The sequence below is a fragment of the Aedes albopictus genome, chromosome 2 (genome assembly GCF_035046485.1).
Source record: "Aedes albopictus strain Foshan chromosome 2, AalbF5, whole genome shotgun sequence".
NCBI lineage: Eukaryota > Metazoa > Arthropoda > Insecta > Diptera > Culicidae > Aedes > Aedes albopictus.
In genome coordinates this window covers 183,683,401-183,701,384 of record NC_085137.1, presented here as the reverse complement: position 1 = coordinate 183,701,384, position 17,984 = coordinate 183,683,401, and the positions used below count along the sequence as shown (strand labels likewise).

Below are 17,984 nucleotides of genomic sequence, written 5' to 3'. Positions count from 1 at the left end.
AATTACTACGAAGAAATTCTGAAGGAATTGATGGCAGAATCACAGGAGGAGTTGTTTGAGGTATTCTTGGAAGAAGGCCAAAAAGAGTTTCTGCAGGAATTCCATGAGCATTTTCTGGAGAAATCTTTGGATAAAATCTCTGGAGGAATTCCTGGATGAGTCCTTGGAGAAATCCCTGGTGGAGCAACGATAGAAATTTCTGCAAGAATTCCAGGAAGATTGCCCGGAAAGGTCTCAGCAAAAAAGCCAGGATAAAGCTCTAGGAGAATCCGTAACATAATTTCGGAAGTATCACAGTTAGAATTTCTGGAGGAAGAATATCTGGAAGAACCTCCTGAATTGATTGAGCAGTCCCAGCTGGAATACCTGGAGAAATTCTTAGAATTCCGGCAGCTATCATAGAAGTAATTTCTAGAGAAATCCTAGAATCTGCAATGCCAGGGGTATCTTAAGAGAAGTTCCTATAACAAATGCCTGGAGGAATGCCTACAGTTTTCCATGAAAGAAATGGTAGAAGTATACTGGAGGAATCCCTGATGGAATCGCAGGAGGAATTTCTGAAGGAATCTCAGGAAGGTTTCCCGAAAGTATTGCAGCAAGTTAGTATGCCAGAAGAAATCCCTAGAAGTATTTCTGAAGCAGTCCTAATGGGAATTCCTTGAAGAATTTCAGCTGAAATTCATGGAGGAAGGTCAATAGAAATTCTTGGGGAAATCCCCTGTGGAACTTCTGGAAGGACCTCTGTAGAAAGTCCTGGATATATTCTTTAAGAAATGTATGGAAGAATCAATGAAGGGATTTTATAGAGAAATCTCAGGCAGATCTTCCGGAAGAACTTTCCTAGTAGAATTCCAGATGGTACCATAGTGAGAATTTTTAGAGGAGGAGAGATATTGCTGGAAGAATCGCAGCAGTCAAAAAGCCCCAAAATCGCATATTTTACCCTATAAATTGAGGTATAGCTTGAAATTGTGACGTGCTGGAACAAATTTGAGCCCGGATTCGGTTTGCTCTTGAGACATACTAAAAGTTAATTTTTGTTACGCTGTGTAATCTGCCATAGCTGTTCTCGATCGATTGTATCATACGCTGATTTGAAATCGAGGAACAAGTTATGTGTGAGCACGTTGTATTCGCGGCATTTCTGCAACACCTGGCGGATGGCGATGGTATCTAAAGTCAATCGTGACATACCTGACATTCACCTCATACCCACTGTCCCGATCCACGATGCAGAGACTAGCGGTGACCACAAAGTTCTGATGGATCAACGTCGCTCCGTACTTTTACTCTCTTGAATGACGATTCACCTGGCGGAAGGCGAACAGGCGTTGTAGCGCGTTCACCCATGAATCCAGTCTGATATTGCCCCACGAACTCTCTTGCAATCGGTGATAGACGGCAGCATAAAATTTAAGAGAGTACCTTGTAGCCAGCACTCAGTAGTGTGATCGCGCGATACTTCCCACAATCCCCTCCTCCGGTAAAACTTCCTCCTTCTTAATCTTTGTAATGACCCAGTGTAGTGCTCTCGCCAGTGGTTCTCCACCGTATTTTAGTAACTCGCTTGGTAGTTGATCTGCTCCAGCGGCTTTGTTGTTTTTCATCCGGCTAGCCATATCTTCAATCTCTTGGAGGTTAGGGGCTGGAAATCTTTCATCCTGTGCACGTAGGGTAACCTGGGGTAATACGCACCCCCGGGGCAAAACGCCCTCACGTTATTTCATTATATAAGCGAAGTTCCATTCAATGCAAGCAAACTAGACGTAAAACTGATCTGGGCAAGCCCAAGAATGCAAAGAATATTCGAATGAAAAGCGTGGAAAACGATGATTTTCCACATTTGGAAAGATTGTCTAATTTGGAGCGCACAAAATTTAAGCAAGTGCGCGCTGATTATATGGAATCAACTTATTAACTACCATCCGCCTCCTACTCCTTCCATTTGCTGCCGTAAATATTAAGATGGAGCCGCCAGGTATTTTATTAGAATTCAAAGCGGTAAATGCCAGAGGTCGTATTGCCCCACCTTAAGGTGCGTTTTGCCCCCAACAGTTTTTCAGCACCCAAAACGTAACACTTTTTTAAATTGATAACTTGATTCGGTAAAATTGATATCACGAGGACCAAAAGTTGGCGTCTCTTAGTAAAATAAGTAAACAAACTTTCAAAACCCAAGACACCCATAAAATCATCTTAATCTTAGCTATAGGGCCACGTTTGCTTAGGGGGTGCATATTACCCCACCTTCCCCTACTCCTAGATCTGTTACCGCGCCACCTTCGGTGCTTGCAACGTCGCCATTGAGGTGCTCATCGTAATGCTGCCGTCACCTCTCGACCACCTCACGATGTTGAGCCGCGACGTTCGACTTCGACGCGTGGTAATAACCGTCGAAAGTTTTGAGCGCATGCATACAGCTACTAAGTTGTGATTCGAGTCTATATTCGCACTGCGGTGTGTGCGAACATTATGGTTATATCCGAGAAGAATTTACCATCGATTAGAACGTGGTCGATTTGGTTTTCTGTTTGATGGTCGGCTGATCTCCAGGTGGCTTTGTGGATATCTTTGCGGGGAAAGAAGGTGCTTCGGACTACCATCCCACGGGAGGCTGCAAAGTTTACGCATCGCTGGCCGTTATCTTTCGATACGGCGTGCAGGCTGTTTCGCCCGATAACTGGTCTGTACATTTCCTCCCTTCCTACCTGCGCGTTCATGTCGCCGACATCGATTTTCACGTCACGCGGCAAGCAACCGTCGTATGTTTGCTCTAACTGCGAGTAGAACACTTCTTTCTCGTCATCAGGTCTCCCTTCGTGTGGGCAGTGGACGTTGATGATACTGTAGTTGAAGAAACGGCCCATAACTCTTAACATGCACATCCTTGCGTTGATCGGCTGCCACCCAATCACACGTTGTCGCATCTTGCCCTACACTATAAATCCTGTTCCCAGTTCATTGGTGGTGCCACAGCTTTGGAAGAAGGTAGCCGCTCGATGCCCGCTTTTCCACACTTTCTGTCCAGTCCAATAAAGTTCCTGCAACGCCACGATGTCGAAGTTGCGGGGATGTAGTTCGTCGTAGATTAACCTGTTACATCCTGCGAAACCTACTGACTTGCAATTCCATGTTCCAAGTTTCCAATCGTAGTCCTTGTTTCGTCACGTAGGTCTTTGCCGATTGTATCGAGTCGTATTTTCTCCTATGTTATTCGCAATGGGGATTTTTACGGGTGGCTAATTGGGCCTACGCCAACACTCCTGTCTCGCCGGAGGGCCATCGTGCCAGTTCTGTTTAACGTCCCAACCAATACTGGGACGACCACGCTGATGGGGCTACCATCTTGGATCTAGCTGGGCGTGGTGCAGCGTTTCTTTCTCAGCCGCTGGCGCTGGATGCCAGAACAGACGCTGTTTGAGCCGCACCTCCTTGGTGAACAGACGCTCGGATCGTACCTCCTCAATCTAGCTGAAGTCAGAAGGACAACAGTGCCCAGGATGCACTACCAGCTAAGCACACAACTCTTAGCTGGCGGTCTTTGTCATCGCTTGACCCGTAGAAGCATGAGGTAGGAACTTGTTGGACGCTCTCCTTATCAATTCACCGTTTTGCAGCCCCCTGGTTATACACCGTCATTCTTGTTTACGGGCGTATCCGCTTTCGAACGTATTTGGTTCGTTCGAATCCGTAGCCCATTTGATTTTACTGGCGTAAACGGGAATATGAACGGTTTTTGTTTCGAAAGTGGATTCGATCGAAACCAAGAATGAGGGTGATAGTAAGTATTTATAAAAAAAATAATGCTAGAAGGAGTCCAACGTCCCTGCTCCTTTTCATCGAGACTAAAGCCCAGACCTTTAAAACCCTCAAGCCCACGCCATGCCATACCAATCTTCTTCTTCTTTATGGCTCTACGTCCCCACTGGAATTTGGCCTACCTCGTTTCAACTTAGTGTTCTTTGAGTACTTCCGCAGTTATTAATTGAATGGCTTTCTTCGCCTGCCATTGCATGAATTTGTATATTGTGAGGCAAGCACAATGATACACTCTATGCCCAGGGAGTCGAGAAAACTTCCCCGGCCGGAACGGGAATCGAACCCGCCGTCTCCGGATTGGCTATCTATGCTGGTCAATACCTTACCAATCTGTGCTGGTCAATATAATACAAACAAGGTACCTAGAGATTTCAAATGTATGTTTTAATACAATTAGTTCATGGCACTAACAATTGAAATAAATCGTTATCATCCTTCGTGTGCATCCGGGTTGTTGACTATTCAAGCTAGGATCGGAGTTGATGTAGAGACGGAGCCCTCAGTCATGTTTAAGCGCATAATCTCCTCAAGGTGGTGCTCGTGCTCATCCTGCTTGACGATATGTTTAAGCAGTTATGCTGTAATGCGTTTAAAAATACGTTCACTATCATCGATCTTGTATTCTCCGTGGCGTCGAGCAGTTCCGCAGCATCTACAAGTAAGAATTAATTTCATTTTACTCCAGTTAACGGATTTTTGTATGGTGACTGTTGAATGTTGAAATATATATGCAAATTTCTAGCTGATCTGTCTCAACCCTAGAAAGATGCTGAAGTCAATACGAACTTCTCCAGCATTGCCATATACAGTTGAACAAAACAAAAATGCGTTTCAAACCTCAAAAACATGTTAATTTTGAATTGACTAACCTTGAACATCCACGCCCTGCACTGTTTGAAATATCCAAGAAGCATAGTACTGAACATTTACGAAGCCAGCATAGTTGTTTACGTCACATTTATTGCTGCCGTCTTCCCGTGCATCAGAAAAAGATGTGATCCCGCGCAGAATCCACCTCCTTCCATTATTGAAGTACATTCCTCCTCCGCTATCACCGTTGCATACACTCGTTCCGTCTCTGGACCCGGCGCAAAACATGCCCGGATAAATCAACGAACCGAATAGATCCGGGTCGGTTTCCAGACACTCCGCGTAGTCCACCACGGGTACGTTCGCCAGCTTAAGATCTGTTGAAGTTTCATCATCCTCCGTTAGCCCCCAACCCACAACCACACCCTGCTTTCCGACGATATCGTGTATGTTTGTGTCAGACCTGGTAAGCTGCAAACAGATGGGGAGCACGTAATCACTGAAAATCACTGCGGTTTTCAAAGACAATATCGCTACGTCATGCTTGTTGCTGTCTTTTGCAAACTTCGGATGAACGAAGATCTCCTGAACCGCATGTGATTGCCCATAACTGGAGGGCCGGAACAACTGCACATATCCAAAGTCAACCGTGACATACCTGGCGCTAACCTCATAGCCACTGTCTCGATCCACGACGCAGTGACTAGCGGTGATCACAAAGTTCTGATGGATCAACGTAGCTCCGCACTTGTACTCCCTTGAACGACGATTTTTCCGATGGAAAAGGGCTCCATGCCAGGGCCACTCACCAACTTTCGTGTTGGATCCATTTGTTATGAGGCCCTCGACTTGTCGCTTCCGAGCACCGCACTGATATTTTCGATTGGACTGGGACACGGAACGACGAATTTTGGTTCTGGATTGCAAGGTTTCTTGTGCTAACAGCACAACTAGCGCTACTGCGTACAACGCAAAAAACCTGTTCATTGCAAGCGAGGGTGCACAGAACTGAATGAATGGCTGAATTCGTCAGGATTTGCCAAATTTTTGCCAAAGGCTGTTCGTGAATATGTATTTGAAAACAAACGATAAGGGAATCCCGGTAAACTTGTTTTACTCAGATGTGAAATCATGCAGTTCAGTATCGGCTATTGGAGAACCGGTCGCCGTAGAAACCGATTCTCTCAGATTGAATTGAAGTTCCAGGTGAACAAATCTATAAACGAAACCCAATGGGTAACAAATTTATGGGGAAGTGTATTTTGAATGTTAGTACGATTGTGAACGAAATCTTCAACATATTAAATGATATGCTAGAGTTATAACTTTAACTGTATCTTCTACGAGAAAAATAGACATTACGAGAGGCGGCAGCATAAGAAATGGTAAAGGAAATGGCGCCATGTGTATTTTGGATTAGTGATGCACTTTTGATTCAAAATACTTAAGTGATAATTAATAATGTGGGTGAATAACATAATTTGGACATGTACGATACTGTAAATCTTGTTTCGAAGAGCTAATAAGAATGGATTCACCTGAATATCGGTTGTTGGGTGAATCTGACCCAATTCTGCTAGTTTGTTTTGAAAACAGGACTGACAATTAAGAATTTACAGGGTATTCTTGTGGCAATCGAATCAAACACCAACTTTGCAGGGTTGTTGTCCGGCATTATTGCAACAAGCCCTGCCCACCGTATCCTTCCGTCTTTTGGTCATCGCTCGAAGACTCCGAGCGCTAGCAGATCCTCCTCGAGCATGGTCCATGTCTCGCGTCCTTAGCAGACCACCGGGTTTTTACCCTTCTTACACCCATAAGAAGGGTATAAATACCGCTCGAAAAATCGACTTTCAATCCGAGGCCCGCAGGGCCGAGTCTCATATATTAATCAACTCAGCTCGACGAACTGAGCAAATGTCTGTGTGTGTATGTATTTGTGTGTGTGTATGTGTGTGTGCGTATGTTACAAAAAAGTCACGCACGTTTCTAAGCCGTCCGATATCCGATTTGGATTCTCTTAGTTGCAAATGAAAGCTCAACATTCTAGTAGAACCCTATTGAATTTTATTACGATCGGACATTTGGTTATCGAGATATCTTTCGAAAAGTACTTTAAAGTAATATTGGTTAGCTTTTTGAGAGATTTTTGACATTAACATATTGATGAATATCTCAGCCGTCTGTCAACCGATTTGAGTTCTCTTATCCTAGTAGAACCCTATAAAATTTTATTAGGATTATACATTTGGTTATCGAGATATCTTTTAAAGAGTACTTGGGAGTAATACAGGTTAACCTTTTGAGGGATTTTTGACCAAGTGTATCATAATAAATATCTCAGCCGTCTGAAAACCGATTTGGGATCTCTTAGCACCAAATGAAAGCTACAGTATCCTTGTAAAAGGCCCTGCAATTTTATTTTGATTGGACATTTGGTTACTGAGATATCTTACGAAGAGTATTTCAATAAATTCCTTTTTGCCTTTCTCGTACACTAAGTGTACTGGAAAGGCTATATGTTCACTCCAAAAATGACTTTTTGATAAAAGGCCCGGAGGGTCGAGTCACATATACCAATCAACTCAGCTCGACGAATTGAGGTGATGTCTGTGTGTGTGTATGTATGTGTGTGTGTGTGTATGTATGTGTGTGTGTATGTGTGTGTACAAAAAAAACTCTCATCACTTTTTGGCAGTAAACCTCAACCGATTTTAATGACCAACGGTTCATTCGACGCGGAATCTGGTCCCATTGTTTCCTATTGAAAATGGTTCGGATCGGTCCAGCCGTTCCGGAGTTATGGCCATTTAGGTGTTCCGGATCGGTACCCCAGGAAGGGGCCAGATATGAAAACGCTACAAACCCATTCATGCGACACATCAAACCACGGCACTTTCGAAAACATGATGAACGGTAAACAGGAAAATAGTCTCGGGCCATATCTGAACCGGTAGTGTTCCGGAACCGGTTCCGGGTGACCCGCCGGAAGTGGCCAAATATTTAAGTGAACCAAACCCTTCATGCGACACATCAAACAGCGGATTTTTCGATAACCTGATAAACAGTAGGCAGGAAAACATTCTCAGATCATATCTGAACCGGTAGTATTCCGGAACCGGTTCTGGGTGTTCCGCCGGAAGTGGCTAAATATGAAAATGAACCATATCCATGCATGCGATACATCAAACAGCGGCTTTTTCGATAGCCTGATGAACAGTAGGCAGGAAAATATTCTCGGATCATATCTGAACCGGTAGTGTTCCGGAACCGGTTCCGGGTGATCCGCCGGATGTGGCAAAATATGAATGTGAACCAAAGCCATACATGCGACACATCAAACAGCGGATTTTTCGATAACCTGATAAACAGTAGGCAGGAAAACTTTCTCAGACCATATCTGAACCGGTAGTATTTCGGAACCGGTTCTGGATGTTCCGCCGGAAGTGGCTAAATATGAAAGTGAACCATACCCATGCATGCGATACAACAAACAGCGGCTTTTTCGATAGCCTGATGAACAGTGGGCAGGGGAACATTCTCAGACCATATCGGAACCGGTAGTGTTACTGAACCGGTTCCAGATGTCACGACGGAAGTAGCCAAGTATAAAAGTTAACCAAACCCTTACATGCGACGCATCAAATCGCAAGCTCTTCAGGCAACCTGATAAACAGTTAATAAAAGAGAATAGTTTCAGATCATATTTGGATCAACCGATAGAGTTCCGGAACCGGTTCCGGTGTCCCGCTGGAAGTGGTCAAATGTAGTAGATATCTGTGGGGTATGAACAAAGCTGAGTAGTATTTCCCATGCGTGTATTTCCCCTAGCAAGCATCAGTGACAGCCAGCACCATGACGGGGTTGTCATCAGTGTGATGCTGCCTCATTGACGAGTGGACTGTTGGCGGAGCAAGTCGCCATCACCGTTCCGTATTATGCCAAGTGATTCTACTGCAGTTTGCTAAGATGGCTGGGAACGGATTGTTCCAGTGAGTTGCCCGGTATTCACATTGGCGATCCTGCCAGGAGTGCATCATGATCAATAACAAGTTAATCATAAAATAGGTAGAATCACTTGGCATAAAAACAGTGAGAGAAAACAAATCGTTTTGGTGTGTGAAGTGTGTGGTGGTGCTGCAAACACAGTGAAGTGGGTGTTGCAATTCTGCGGTTCCTGACGAAAGCTAGAGCGCGGAAAGTTTTTGTTTTTCCAACCGCGTTCTGTTTTAGCCTTGGTTCTAGCACAAACACATGAACAAAGGCGCGGTGACGTGGTTGATTTTTGTTGTCGACTGGTAGCACGCTGTGGATAGGTGGTCGGTCGATGATTGCATGCATGTTTCTTCATGTTCTTGCTCGGCATGGATGGTCGCGCTTTCGTTGATTCTTCGGATCGTACATGCTCGTGTTGTCGCTCGGTTGAACGGTAAATGCAAACAGGTTGATGTGCATGATTGTAGAGGTGTTTGACTATTGTGAATGTTGCCGTAAAATACTCGCGGCATTGGTTGGTTGGGTTGGTTTTTGCTCGGGTTTTTGGTTGGGCAAATTAATGGCGTGTCGAACCGCCGAAAATTTTTCTGCATAAGGAAAATGCAGGGACGTGTAATGAAAACCGTCCAAGGAAACGGCATTTTTAGATAACCGCCGAAAATTATTCTGCATAAAGAAAATGCAGGGACGTGTAGTGAAAACCGTCCAAGGTAAAGGCGTTGTTGGATAACCGCCGACAATTTTTCTGCATAAGGAAAATGCAGGGACGTGTAATGAAAACCGTCCAAGGAAACGGCATTTTGAGATAACCGCCGAAAATTATTCTGCATAAAGAAAATGCAGGGACGTGTAATGAAAACCGTCCAAGGTAAAGGCGTTGTTGAATAACCGCCGACAATTTTTCTGCATAAGGAAAATGCAGGGACGTGTAATGAAAACCGTCCAAGGAAACGGCATTTTTGGATAACCGCCGAAAATTATTCTGCATAAAGAAAATGCAGGGACGTGTAGTGAAAACCGTCCAAGGTAAAAACGTTTTGGATATCCGCCGAAAGTTTTTCTGCATAAGGAAAATACAGGGACGTGAAATGAAATCCGTCCAAGGAAATGGCGTTATTGAAAAACTGCCGAACTGCATCAGGAAAATGCAGCGATGTGTAAAGAAACCCGTCTAAGTAAATGGCGTTGCGTGATAACTGACGAAAGCTGTGCGTGAGGAAAATGCAGGGACGTGTAATGAAAACCGCCCATAAAAATTGCATATCGTAAAACAGTTTAAAATTCGAAGTACGCAATGAAAACATATCTACTGAAAATATGTTGTAGAACCTCTTTCGAACTCGTTTTGTAGAATCTATTTTTGTATAATGAAGGACATTTGTGTGTTATATATGGTCCATCTGTACCATCACATTGAAGCATTGAAAGTGGAGTTGTATGATATACGGAATCTTTAGTCTGATAAATCTCAAATTCGTTAAACTCTTTTTTTTTTTTTTCTTTTTTGACAAATAATTCTCACAAAATATGTTCGTTTTCGTTGAATGCGTCGAATTTTCGCAATCGTGAATAACGATTGATTTGAGTGAGAGAAAAACAGGGCCGGCTACATAACGAGACGTGCGCTTGAAGGAGAGAAGACGCATCACCCAACTGCGTGTTTTGTAGTTATTTTTATTGGAGCTCGGCAAAACCCCATGGATGATCGGTTAGCATTGCAAGTTATCAATCAAATGATATAGGTTCGATATTAACAAAAGTGCGTTTACTAAACAAAAAAGTAAATGTGGCCATTCGTTTTAATTCTTGTATCTTGAAATGTATCTTGTTGCATTGGTGCCATAAGGATGAAAAGAACGAAATTGAGGGTTTGAGCGTAAAAATAACAAGCCTGCTAGTAAGAAAACTTTTTTTTTCGGAGAAGAGGGAGAATGTGGGGTATGAACAAAGCTGAGTAGCATTTCCCATGCGTGTATTTCCCCTAGCAAGCATCAGTGACAGCCAGCACCATGACGGGGTTGTCATCAGTGTGATGCTGCCTCATTGACGAGTGGACTGTTGGCGGAGCAAGTCGCCATCACCGTTCCGTATTATGCCAAGTGATTCTACTGCAGTTTGCTAAGATGGCTGGGAACGGATTGTTCCAGTGAGTTGCCCGGTATTCACAATATCAAAACCAATGCCTGCGGCACATTAAGCAGCGACTTTTTAGATAACGCGATGAACGATTAGTCAGAAAATAAGCTCAGACCACAACGAAGATCTTTATAAAGGCTACCGATAGTGTTCCACGACCGATCTAGGGTGTCCAGCCGGAAGTGGCCAAATGCCAAAAAGAACCAAACCTATGCATGCGACACATCGATCCGCGGTCTTTTTTTAAACCATGAGGAACGATTAGCAAGAAAATAGGCGCAGACCACAATAGAGGCTACCGAAAGTGATGCAAAACCAGCATTGGGTGCTTCCTAGGGTGCTTCGCAGGAACTTCAAAAATTAACAAAGTCAATGCAAGCGATAAATATGTGTAAGAAAACAAAATCTTGACTGAACTAAGGCCACATACATACAGACGTCTTATTCTACTCACTCTCCATCGTCCTTGTTTTCAACGGTTGAAACAAATATGTATTAATCGTTGTTGCTTGTTTGACGTCTACTCACTACCAACATCAAGCCGCAGTGAAACGCAACCTGATTAGCATTTGGCGATTATTTTTTTCGTAACGATGAATATAATAGCAATATGTTACGAATGATATGTCTGTTTGTCTGTAATAAAGCAATCTCATCAAATCACTGAGGTGTAAAAATATACAGTAGGATAGGTCAACGTTATATGAGAAAATTATCGCATCATCCCCGGAGAAAGTTTTTTCAATCCTCTTTTCCGTCTAAAACTACTGGGAATTTTCTTATGGGATTTAGTATGGGCAATTTCACTTGCTTGCATTTTTTGGCAAATTTTACATGAATTTTGTAACCTATGATAATAAAATATAGCCGAAAGTGTGAAGAAAAAAATATGTCGAAGACCGTAAAGCAGGGCTGTCCAACAAACGGCCCGCGGAATCGATGAATGAAACTTGGCCTAAGGATTGAAATATTTGAAGATATTTCATATTTAAATAAAATTTAATATTAAAAATAAACTCGAAATAGGTAGAGTGTTTTGTTAAAAATTTTCAAAGAATAAAAAATTTAAATACTATAATTTAAAAAATTTAAACTTGAAAGGTACAGCCAAATTTGAAGCAGAATTTCAGCAAAATTTACTGAATTTCAGAAAAACGTTGCTGCTGAACAGCAGAGTTTACTGAACGAATCAGGAAAGTTTGCTGAATTTCAGCAAATTGTTTGCTGCAACCTGCAGTTCGGCAAAATTCAGAAAAAAAAAGTATTCAGGGTGATTTTTGCAAAACAATCAAGAATTCTTGCTCACATTTTATGACCCAAATGATGTCAGTGTTGTGATTTGCCGTGAGAACGGGTAATCGAATGTACAAAATTTCACTGTTGCATGCGTGCTTTCGAAATTTGATGTCGAAATTTAATGTCTGGCCCGTCGACTGGTATGGAGTATCACTTGTGGCCCGCGGCCACGAAAGGTTGGGCAGGCCTGTGATTGTGAAAGACGTTATATTCTAGCTTGTAATTATCGTCTTGATGCTGATCGGTCTTCAGTGATAGTGAAGGTGCTCAAGCAGTCAACTGAAAATTCTGATATTTTTCAGCCCAGTCTATACGTTTAACGTAACGTCGGAATATGTTCAATTAATAAATTTCCCAATTTTATTAAAATTATTGCTTTTCTAAATAAGGTATTCTCAGGATTCAGGAACAGTTCGCATTACGACGACGGAAAGATCATGCTTCGGAATGATGGCCCTAGCACAGAAACTAGCTTAACAAACAATAGTAGAAGATTCCAAAAACAGGACCGAAACCCAAACCGCCCGATAGGTAGGAGATTGTCCACATCACGACGGTTTCAAACCGAACGGACTCAATAAATACCAAAACTTCCGTATGACATTTTTAAGTTAGGCTAGGCCATCTTGACTAGGAAACCTTGACCGATTGAACCCTTGAAAAGGCGCCATACAGATCGAAACGTCGGAAAAAATCATAAACTAGTGTTTTCGATTCCCCCAAAAGGCTGAAGCCAACATTCTGAAGCAAAATCATCCCAGTCGTATCCCAACCAAGGAAAGATCATGAGTACATGTTCGACGAGAAAGGCACTATCACCACTAGGTGGATTAATCTGGGTTTTTATTATTATATTCGTTTGTTATCTTGCATGAGCTTTTGACCAGTCTATGGGAAATTATTGTTCAATCAATAATGCTGACCTCATATAAAGTGTATACTAGCAGGTTATTGTTTTCAATAAAATTATAAATAAAAAATTACAAATAAACAGGAATTCTATGAAAACTAACAATATGTTAAATGAAAGCTTTGAATTTATGTATTGTGGGAAATATGCATGAACTGGACAGCCAAAATAACTAGCTAATTCCAAAACTGATTAGCATAGTAGATATATTATTTTTGTCCTTCTTACACCATAACCATGAATACCAAGTACTTCGGAGCTAATTTATTCGACTGATTAAGAGATATTAGACAAAGTGTATCTCGCTGATTTTTTTTATCCATTTGTTAATCGATTCAAGATCTTTTGGCAGTTAACAAAAGATACAGTATTCCAGAATAAGCTATTTTTTTTAAATTTCACACAAGATTCTAGAAGGTGTCTGGCATTTCTGGTAGTTTAGTCCATGGTCCATGATGCGATTTTGGAAACCAATCCACTAGATGCCAAATCCACAATATTTTCTAGAACTTTTTATCACAAAATAAATATGTTAAATACAAATAATGCAACAATAGTTTTAATAAGTGTAAGAAGGGTTCTGTTCACCATAGGTGGATTAAATCGGTTTTTTTTTTTATTAGTGTTTTGTACATGGTGCGGTCGTGTTCGGTTCCGCCTACCAGCATGTACTTTGTTTTTGTAGTTTAGATTTTTTTGGGTATTATCTACAAAACATTGGTAAGTAATAATAGCTGAAATCTTTTGAGAACTAACCCAGAATTTTCTTCATGATTTCCTTCAACATTTTTTCCAGTAGAACATAATAAAACCCGTCCGAAGTTTTTTCAAAATGTCTACATAATGTCTTCCATGACTAACTGGAGTTCTCTCTCAGTAATTAATCATCCAGTTTGTCTATGCTTATTTTGATCTTGGAATGTCCTGGCTTTCTATTCCTCTAAAAAAACCTTCAGTTGAATTGTTCTGAGTACATCCTTGCCGGAATCTCCTTAAAGATGGTTTTACATACTCATCTACTGTATATGGGTAATAGCGTGGTTCAAAAAATCGTTTTTGCTCCACACCGCTTATTCGATTGTTAGCCAGATTCTATGCCTTCTCCCAAAATTTGAGCTTATTTGGTTGAAAATTGAGACTGCACAAACCCTTCAAAGTTTGTATGGGAATTACTATGGGAAAACGATGTTTTTCATTCAGTCGACCGTAGTATTTTCCCAGACCGCATTCACATCACATGCCTCATTAATTAGTTACCGATTTTTATCCAGAATCGAAATCCATACTCATGATGGTTAAACTAATCGGTGGGCATCACTGCATTTTGCAGTGAAACATAGTAGCCATGATTTCAGTGTGCTATCTTTGGCGCCATATGCAGCAATGTTGCCTGCTGGGATGCTGGAGGATCATTGCTAAAGTTTGTCCAGTTGGATACAAATCAATAACTAATTAATGAGGCGTCCGATTTGAATGCGGTCTTCGGCAAAGTTGTAGCTGATAGAGTAATCTAAGAGTACCAAGGGTCAACCAATCCTCTAGGGCACTTGGGGAAATGCTATGGTCGATTGAATGAAAAACATCGTTTTCCCATAGTAATTCCCATACAAACTTTGAAGGGCTTGTGCAGTCTCAATTTTCAACCAAAATTAACTCAAATTTTGGGAGAATGCATAGAATCTAGTTACGAATCGAATAAGCGGTGTGGAGTAAAAACGATTTTTTGAACCACGCTAATGGGTAACTCTCGCTGAGACCGGCCCACTATTTACACCTTGTCTTCAAAAATGTTTAAGGTGCCGATTTTCTGAAAGCCCTCGCTTAAAAAATAAGAAAAATGCATTTGGTTACTCAAATTGATGGACCCTCCCGTTAGTTAGAGCCACAACAATTTTTGTAGGCCCCTCGATTTTGGTCAAATGGTGGCTCATTTAAACCGTTATAACTCGAAAGTTTCTCCAAAAACCACCCCAAAACGAATTGTTGTTGAAAAGAAGAAAGATAGAGCTACTATTTACAATAATAACAAGTTGGGTCGGCCATATTAATTTTGGCCGCCATTTTGGATTTTTATACCAAAACATTTTTTTTTCACCATTGAAAGCTCAGGCATTTATACATAACATATCAAAAAATTAGAGATGTCTTGTTTTCCTATCAAAAGTTATCTGCAGTTTTTTAAATTAAGCCACTTTTTTCCATACATTTCCATGCGCACCGGCAACGACATGCAACTGTTGCCAACAGCACCCGAGTTTACGCCTGCATGTATACACAAAGGCGCGTGCAGCAAAATTTGGTCAAATCGGAGGTTCGTTTCCGTTTTTGACTGTTTCTCAATGATGCGGGCATAGTTTTCATAACTTTTATAGTGTTTTAAAAAGCTTAAACTTTCAGTATTCCATTAGTGGACTCAGAATTTAAATCCGTGTTTGTAAACACTGCGAAATAACGCTGCATTTATGTAAACGGCCGGCACCGGGCCCAGTGCTTAAAAGTAGCATGATTTACAAAACGGCAGATAACTTTTGAAAGAAGAAAAAGACATCTCTAATTTTTTGATATGTTATGTATAAACGTCTCAGCTTTCAATTGATGCAAAAATCTTGAAAATCGGTGGTTGCCCTCATGGTGAAAAAAAAGTTTTGGTATAAAAATCAAAGATGGCGGCCAAAATCAGTATGGCCGACCCAACTTTTTATTTTTGTAAATAGTAGCTCTATCTTTCCTCTTTTCAACAACAATTCGTTTTGAGGGGGATTTAGGAGAAACTTTCGAGATATAACGGTTTAAGTGAGCCACCATTTGACCAAAATCGAGGGGTCTGCAAAAATTATTTTCGCTCCAACTAACGGGGGGTCCATGAATTTGAGTAACCAAATGCATTTTTCTTACTTTTTTACCCAGGGCTTTCAGAAAATCGGCACCTTAAACATTTTTGAAGACAAGGTGTAAATAGTGGGTCGGTCTTAGCGAGAATTACCCAATACCCATACACTTAGGGAACGTCCATAAATTACGTCACGCTTTTAGGGGGGAGGGGGATTCAGCAAAGTGTGACGACCCATACAACAAAAATTTTAGAGATCTCATACAAAAAGTGTGTCATAGGGGGGAGGGGGGGTTGAAAATGGGCAATTTTTGCGTGACGTAATTTATGGACGTTCCCTTATCTCAGTGCATAATCCAATAGAAATGTCAATTGACGTATTCCCAAAAGGATCCTTGAAAGAATTTTTGATGATATTCTCGTAAAAGCCTGGAGGAAACTCTCGAGTTATTCATGTGAGAATTCCTGAAGGGAATGCATGGAAAAATTCTTGAAGAAACCTCTTCTTGAGGAATTCCTAAAAGAAATCGTTGAGAAATTTTTGAAGGAATCCTTGAAGGAATTCTTGGAGCAATCCCTTAAGGAATTCCTGGAGGAATCCCTTAAGATATCCTGGGAAAATCTCTAGAGAGAACCCTGGAGAAACTTCTGAACAAATTTCTGGCGTAATCCCTGGAGAAATTCCTGGAGGAAGTCTTGGATAAGACTCAGCAGGAATTACTGGTGGAATTCTTGAAGCAATCCCTGGAAGAATTCCTGGAGAACTCTGGGAGGAATTTCTGGAAAAATTTCCGAAAAATTTTTTTTGAGAAATTTTAGGAGATTTCCTGATAGAATGCTTTGAGAAATACCTGGAGAAATCTCTGAGAAAATGCCTAGAAAAATTCGTGGGGAAATTCCTGGTGGAATCTTTGAAATAATTCTTGGAGGTATCTCTGGAGAAATGCCTGGAGGAATCCCTGATAAAATCCTGTAGACATTCCTGGTGAATTTCCTGGAAGAATCTCTGAAGAAATTCCCAGAGCGTTTTCTTGCAGAAATTCCTGGAGCAATTACTGGAATAATTTCTGAAGGATGTCTAGGGAAACTCCTGAAGGAATTGCTGAAGAAATTCCTTGGTTAATCCCTGGAGGAGATCTTGGAGAAATTTCTTGATAAAATCCTGGAGGAATGTCTGAAGTTATTCCTAGAGGTATTCCTGTGGGAACTGCTGGAGGATTCCCTGAAGAAATTCCTAGAGTAATCTTTGTAAAGGAATTTATGAAATAATTACTGGATGAATTTCTGTACCCGGATAAAATATGTAATTAAAATTCAGCTAGAAATCATGCACATAAAGGGAATGCTAGAGTTAGTGCATTTTTACATGAGATATAATGTAAAACTACATTACTATCGTGTAAATTTCCGCCAATCTTCCTGTAAATCATCATGGACTCCAACTGGTTACGTGACTATTAATGGAAATTAACACGATTGTAACTCAATTTTACATGATATCTCATGTAAATATGCAATAACTCCAGCATTCCCTTAATGTGCATGATTTCTAGCTGAATTTTCATTACATATTTTTTTCTGTGTAGGAATCTCTAGAGGAATAGTGGGAGATTTCAGTTTCCTTTATTTTTAAATTTCTAGAAAAAAAATGTCTTGAAAATTTCCTGGAGGAATTTCTAGAGGAATTTTTGAAGGAATCCCTGGGGGAATCCTAAGTGAAATTCGTGGAGAAATCTCTGTAGGAATTCTTGAAGCAATTCTTGAAAGAATTTCTGGAGAAATTCCTGGTGAAATGCTTGAAGGAATCCCTGAAAAATTACAGGAGCATTTCCTAGAAAAAAAATCCTTGAGGATATCCTGGAAAAATTGTTGACACAATTTCTGAAGGATTTTAGGAGGAATCCTTAAAGGAATCTCTAGAGAAATTCTTGAAAAAAAATACTGGATAAATTTCTGGAGGAATTGAATCCCAAGAGGAGCTTTGGGAGAAGTTTCTGAAAAAATCCCTTGAGAAACTCCTGGAGGAATTTCTAGAGGATTTTTTGGAGGAGTTCAAGGAGAAATCGAAGAAATTTCAGGTAGAATTCTTGGAGAAATTGGTAACGAATACCCTGGAAAAATTTCTGAAAAAGTTCCTGGAGGAATTCTTAGCTGAATTTCTGGAGGAATCGCTGCAGCAATTCCTGG

At 41.1% G+C, this 17,984-nt stretch overlaps 1 protein-coding gene across 1 annotated transcript; it reads right to left on the bottom strand.

The window, feature by feature from the left end:
- Positions 1 to 4,186: 4,186 nt before the first annotated feature.
- On the bottom strand, positions 4,187 to 5,789 carry LOC109419551 (vitamin K-dependent protein C-like). Its single transcript, XM_029858979.2, has 2 exons — positions 4,689 to 5,789; positions 4,187 to 4,471 (listed from the first exon to the last, which is right to left on the bottom strand). The coding sequence occupies exons 1-2, from the start codon at positions 5,614 to 5,616 to the stop codon at positions 4,329 to 4,331; spliced, it is 1,071 nt and encodes a 356-aa protein (XP_029714839.1). The 5' UTR covers positions 5,617 to 5,789; the 3' UTR covers positions 4,187 to 4,328.
- Between the last annotated feature and the right edge of the window lie 12,195 nt (positions 5,790 to 17,984).

Excerpts from the sequence above, each read along its gene's own strand:
- LOC109419551 (XM_029858979.2), bottom strand. The coding sequence starts at position 5,616 with ATGAACAGGTTTTTTGCGTTGTACGCAGTAGCGCTAGTTGTGCTGTTA. Across the intron at positions 4,472-4,688 it reads GCAGGGCGTGGATGTTCAAG|ATGCTGCGGAACTGCTCGAC; the intron begins GTTAGTCAATTC and ends TCTTACTTGTAG.